The sequence below is a fragment of the Orcinus orca genome, chromosome 13, assembly GCF_937001465.1.
Source record: "Orcinus orca chromosome 13, mOrcOrc1.1, whole genome shotgun sequence".
NCBI classification, from domain to species: Eukaryota; Metazoa; Chordata; class Mammalia; order Artiodactyla; family Delphinidae; genus Orcinus; species Orcinus orca.
In genome coordinates this window covers 87,899,987-87,905,885 of record NC_064571.1, presented here as the reverse complement: position 1 = coordinate 87,905,885, position 5,899 = coordinate 87,899,987, and the positions used below count along the sequence as shown (strand labels likewise).

Here is a 5,899-nt window from a genome sequence, read left to right as displayed (position 1 = left end):
TAGAGAGGAGTTATTTAGTTTTCTTTTTCTTTCCTCACTCTTAGTCCCCTCACTAAATGAGCTAACATTAAATTTGTGGGGTGGATACATGATACACAATAGCAATCCGGTTAATCCCTCCTGAAAATTGTGCTTTACCTTTGCCCATGGCACAGAGGGAGAAATCCGCTCTACCACATTCCTGGGCACACCGGCAATGCCTGCTTTCCCCCCTCCAGTCTCTGTTTATTGAAAGACTCATCACATCACAGGGTTTACCCTCACCCACTCACCTCTTCTCATCATTTCCGGTCCTCTCCGACTAATAAACAACCTCCTTCCTCCACCTTTAACTTCCCTAACAAATGGCCATCTTTCTTTGAACAGAAATTACACTTCTTATTTGAAAGAGTAAATTTTACCTTATACTTCCTCTAAGAAGATCCCAGCACTGTTAAGAATAAAGCCCATTATTTTTCAGCCCTCACATAATTCTCATTCTGAGGTTAAACCTAATTTCTAAAAACAAAGTTGAAAAAAAAAAATAGATGCTTTAAGAAGAATAGGAATGTGGCTTACTTATGTATTCCAAAGACTATATTTTTGGACTCTCTGCAACAAAGGTCAAGAGAAAAGGAAAACTAAAAGATCTAAATGTGTTTGCATAAAATATTAAATAAGTAAGAAGTTAAACCTGATTTTTGCTGTCGAGTGAAGGCGCATAAATACTGAATTCGCCAAAGATTTTCAAATGCATCCCCTTTCAGAGTCTAAAATGCTAGGCACCCTCGTAGTTTGCGTGAAAATATTGCAACTGAGCTAAATTATTTCAAGCCCTCTAGCCAGAGTGTGGGGTGCAGCACGGGTAGGGTCACTACCCAGGCCATCCCTACCCTCCTGTGGTGTTCCCAACGGCTGGAAGAGCTGGGAAGCCTGTGAGGCAGGAGAAAAACAAGATGCAGGGCTGGCCTTGCGGGGAGAAGATGAATTTCCACACACTGCCTTGGGTTTCATACGTCTCCAGATTTCAGGTTACCCCCTAAGAACAACTGAAAATTCTTACGGTTCCTCTGGCCCTTAAAAAAACAAACCGCCTGCCTTATTGGCCTGAGTACTACAAGTATTTGATGCAGTGTTTTTTCTTTAGGATGAACGTAGGTGGGGGAGGGTATGGCCATGAAGATTAAAAAAATAATAATAATACGGATCTGTGAAAACATGGTACCATTTTGTGTCATTAAAGACGCCAGAAAAACTGCAATGCTTAGGTAATGCAGTATTTTTTTCGCAGAGAGAGCACCTGAAAGGAAGCAGGTTTGGCTAATTTCACTAGTCCTGAGCAGCTGACATTTCTTGTGAAATTCTCAGGGCAGCATCTTAGGAACTACTCAAAGTTGCCAGCTCCCCAACGCCGGAGGGTGTGAAGACGGCGATGATGACAACAGAGAATGCATAGGAAGCGGCGGTTTTCTCTAAATTGCCCCCAGAATATCCAGAGACGGGTAACAGGGACACACAAAGAAAAACGCGTTTGGAAATAATCAGAGTGAGACGGAAGGGGCACGGGCTTGACATCAGCTAGCCTGCTCACCGTGTCTCTGTTCTACGGGCAGTCGGTCCCACCTTGCCACAGACATAGGGAATATTTCGACTGGAAACTTGGGGTGCTCCTGGTTTTCTCTTTGGTCTGGGTTGTTCAGCTACAATAGCGAGTGACCCATAAGGCGTGCTAGCTCGGGGCGAGATTTCAGGACGAGGCTGCTCTGGAGGGCGCTGGTGACCGAGACAGGGGGAGGGGACAAAGAGGAAGGGGAGGACTGGGAAGGAGGGGGAGGGGGTCTTGGGGGAGGGGACGGGGAAGGAGCGGGAGAGGGGAGGGGGGACGAGCGACGCAGGGGCGGGGCTGTGCCGAAGCTCTAGGGTCCCGGACCCGTTTAGCACCAGCCCGGGGAGTGGCCGGATCGAAGGCGAGGACCCGGCCCCCGCTGAGTCCCACGGACCGTTACTCCGGCCCCCGCCCGGGGCGGGGCGCGCGGGGGCCCGGCGCCGCCAAACCCGCACCGCGGCGTCTCCAAACACCGCGGAGGAGGAAGAACAGACGAGGAAAAAGGACAAAACGGAAAACGCAAACGGAGGAGGGGGAATCCAGCCTCTCGGGCTTTAAACGGATGTCTCTGCTTTAGAGAAAAGGAGAAAGGGAAAAGGAGGAGAGAGCCCACGTGCCCCGGGAAGGTTGTTGTGTTAAAGCGCCACCTTCCGTCGGCCGGGGTGCGGCGGGAGCCGCGGGCGGACTCTGACGGCGCGCGGCGCCGGGGAGCGGCCGAGCCCCCGGGGGCGCGCCGGGGAGCAGCTGCGCCCACCGGGCGGGCCGGGCCGCACCCGCCGTCTCGGGCTGTGCGCGTGCCCGAGCGTGCGCCCGCGGCGAGCGAGCGCGCGCCTCGTCTGCTCACTCTGACCGGCCTCCCCCGGACCCGGCACAAAAGGGCGCCGGGCCTCTCGGGAGACCTGGTCCTCGGTTCGCTCCGACGTCGGGACTAGCCCGGTTCGCCCCGGGAGCGCCGGCCCGCCGCGGGGCCGTGCGCGGCTCCGGAGCATCCTGGGGAGAGGCGCATCTGTGCACACACGCGGATTTTTTAAAAATAACATATTTCCAGACAGGCCTCCTCCTCCCCCACCCCCCATCTTTGCAAAGCAGCCCCGAGGGCGGGGGAGGGGGAGGGGCCGCGGAGTTAATAAAGGCAGATGGGCGGAGCCGGCCCCCAGCCATTGGCTGGCCCGGGGAGTGATGTCACCCATATGACACCCTGATAACTAGTTGGGAGAGAGCCCTCAACTTTTTGCAGAAGGAGCGCGCGCGCCTGGGAGTGCTCGGGGTCCGGCGCTCGCGGCGGGAGCCACGAGCCGGAGAGAGGGGTCCCGGGCTGCTTCGACCGCCGCCGCCGCCGCCTCTCCCGTCGCGGCCGCAGCTCCCCGCGAGCGGGCGGCCGTCGCCGCCGAAGCCGCCGCAGCCGCTGTGTGCAGCCTGGAAGGGGGGGCGGGGGGGAGGGGGGGAGCCGCGGACGCGGGGTGCCGAGGACTTTGCAACTTGCCCGGGAAGGTGGAGGGGCGAGAGGGGGAGGGGGAGCTCCGCACGAGACCGAGCGGCCCGGGTTGGAGCGCCCAGCCCCGCAGCGGATCATGGTGCAGCAGGCCGAGAGCTTGGAAGCGGAGAGCAACCTGCCCCGGGAGGCGCTGGACACGGAGGAGGGCGAATTCATGGCTTGCAGCCCGGTGGCCCTGGACGAGAGCGACCCGGACTGGTGCAAAACGGCGTCGGGCCACATCAAGAGGCCGATGAACGCGTTCATGGTGTGGTCCAAGATCGAGCGCAGGAAGATCATGGAGCAGTCTCCGGACATGCATAACGCCGAGATCTCCAAGAGGCTGGGGAAGCGGTGGAAAATGCTGAAGGACAGCGAGAAGATCCCGTTCATCCGGGAGGCGGAGCGGCTGCGGCTCAAGCACATGGCCGACTACCCCGACTACAAGTACCGGCCCCGGAAAAAGCCCAAAATGGACCCCTCGGCCAAGCCCAGCGCCAGCCAGAGCCCCGAGAAGAGCGCGGCGGGCGGCGGCGGCGGCGCGGGCGGCGGCGCGGGCGGCGCCAAGACCTCCAAGGGCTCGAGCAAGAAATGCGGCAAGCTCAAGGCCCCTACGGCCCCCGCGGCCGGCGGCGCCAAGGCCGGCGCGGGCAAGGCGGCCCAGCCCGGGGACTACGGCGGCGCGGGCGACGACTACGTGCTCGGCAGCCTGCGCGGGAGCGGCGCGGGTGGCGGCGGCGCGGGCAAGACGGTCAAGTGCGTGTTCCTGGACGAGGATGACGAGGACGACGAGGACGACGACGAGCTGCAGCTGCGGATCAAGCAGGAGGCGGACGACGAGGACGAGGAGCCGCCGCACCCGCAGCTCCTGCAGCCGCCCGGGCAGCAGCCGCCGCAGCTGCTGAGACGCTACAACGTCGCCAAAGTGCCCGCCAGCCCCACGCTGAGTAGCGCGGCCGAGTCCCCCGAGGGCGCGAGCCTCTACGAAGAGGTGCGGGCCGGCGCGACCGCGGGCGCCGGGGGCGGCAGCCGCCTCTACTACAGCTTCAAGAACATCACCAAGCAGCACCCGCCGCCGCTGGCGCAGCCCGCGCTGTCGCCCGCGTCCTCGCGCTCCGTCTCCACCTCCTCGTCCTCGTCCTCGTCTTCCTCGTCCAGCAGCAGCAGCGGCAGCAGCAGCAGCAGCAGCGGCGGCGAGGACGCCGACGACCTGATGTTCGACCTGAGCTTGAATTTCTCCCAGAGCGCGCACAGCGCCAGCGAGCAGCAGCTGGGGGGCGGCGCGGCGGCCGGGAACCTGTCCCTGTCTCTGGTGGATAAGGATTTGGATTCGTTCAGCGAGGGCAGCCTGGGCTCCCACTTCGAGTTCCCCGATTACTGCACGCCCGAGCTGAGCGAGATGATCGCGGGGGACTGGCTGGAGGCGAACTTCTCCGACCTGGTGTTCACGTATTGAGAGGGGCGCCCGCTTCTCGCTCTTTCTCTCGGCGGGTGCAGAGCAGGGTTCCTTGGGAGGAGGTCGTGGTGGTCGTAAGGAGGAGGGCGGGGGGGGAGGAGGTGTCGATGGTGGTGGCGGTAGGGTGGAGGGGAGAGAAGAAGATGCTGGTATTGATATGATGTCGTGACACAAAGAAATTGGAAAAGATGATGAAAATTTTGGTGGAGTTAAAGTGAAATGAGTAGTTTTGAAACATTTTTCCTGTCCTTTTTTTGTCCCCCCTCCCTTCCTTGATCGTGTCTCAAGGTAGTTGCATACCTAGTCTGGAGTTGTGATTTTTTCCCCCTCAAATGTGTTTTTGTAATTACTATTTCTTTTTTTCTGAAATTCGCGATTGCAACAAAGGCGGAGGGGCGGGGCGGGGGAGGGGAGGGAGGACCCGCTCCGGAAGGCGCTGTGTGAAGCTGGTCGGGCTTTGAAGTCTGGAAGACGCCTGCGGAGGACCCTTTGGCAGCGCGACTGTTAACGCTAGGGAGTTGGTTGGAGATGTGTTTTTTTTTTTTTTTTTCCTTAAGAGATCTTAAAGAACTGGTGTTTTTTTTTTTTTTTAAACAAACACAAAAAAAGGGACCATGGCAAATTTTTTATTTTATTTTATTTTTTTGGAGGGAGAAAACTGATGTCTTCTATGCATCCGATTCTTAACAAAACTGCAGGGAGCTTGAAAAAATGCAGACTGTACAAACGCTTACAAAAAAAAAAAAAGAAAAAAAAAACTGTGAACTGACTTAAGATCAGAGTTTACTTTTCAGATCAAATTGTTTATGGTTTTACAAATGTGATTTCTACTTGCCAACTTTTTTTTTGTAACTTGTTCCCTATACCTCCTTGATTGAATACCAGACAGCCTAGACCTCAGTACAAAAGGTATTGAAACATTTTTGATACATAACAGACCTCAGTCTTTTTTAAAAATTAATATATTTTCAGGCGTATTTTTGTACAGTGAAAAGGGAACATTCTTGCTGTGTTTTTTCAGTAAGACTTTCAGGCACTTCTTCCCTTTTGATTTCTTTTTTTCCTCTGTTTTTTTTAGCATGCAAGTATGTTGGTACGTTACGTCCTGGTTTAAAAAGGATTAAAATTTTAAAATAATCCTTGCATCTAAAGGCCTTGTGGTTTAAAAAAAAGCAAACTTTTTTTTGTACAGCTATAGTAGAGATTTGTTCAATATTTGTAGGTAAAGATTTATTGAAAATGGTGATATAGACCTCAGAGCTGTTATCTTAGTTTAAAGATTGTATATGTACTGTACTATAGTAGGACTTTATGTATCTCATACGCTGTGATATGTGGATGGGGCCCCAGATGGAAGGTTTGAAACTGGATTCTCGATTTTTAG

General features: G+C 55.3%; 1 protein-coding gene across 1 annotated transcript; it reads left to right on the top strand.

Moving 5' to 3' along the window:
• Positions 1-3,081: 3,081 nt before the first annotated feature.
• SOX11 (SRY-box transcription factor 11) lies at positions 3,082-5,106 on the top strand. Its single transcript, XM_004274909.4, has one exon. It carries the CDS (start codon positions 3,157-3,159, stop codon positions 4,513-4,515), a length of 1,359 nt encoding a protein of 452 aa, XP_004274957.2. The 5' UTR covers positions 3,082-3,156; the 3' UTR covers positions 4,516-5,106.
• Positions 5,107-5,899: the final 793 nt, after the last annotated feature.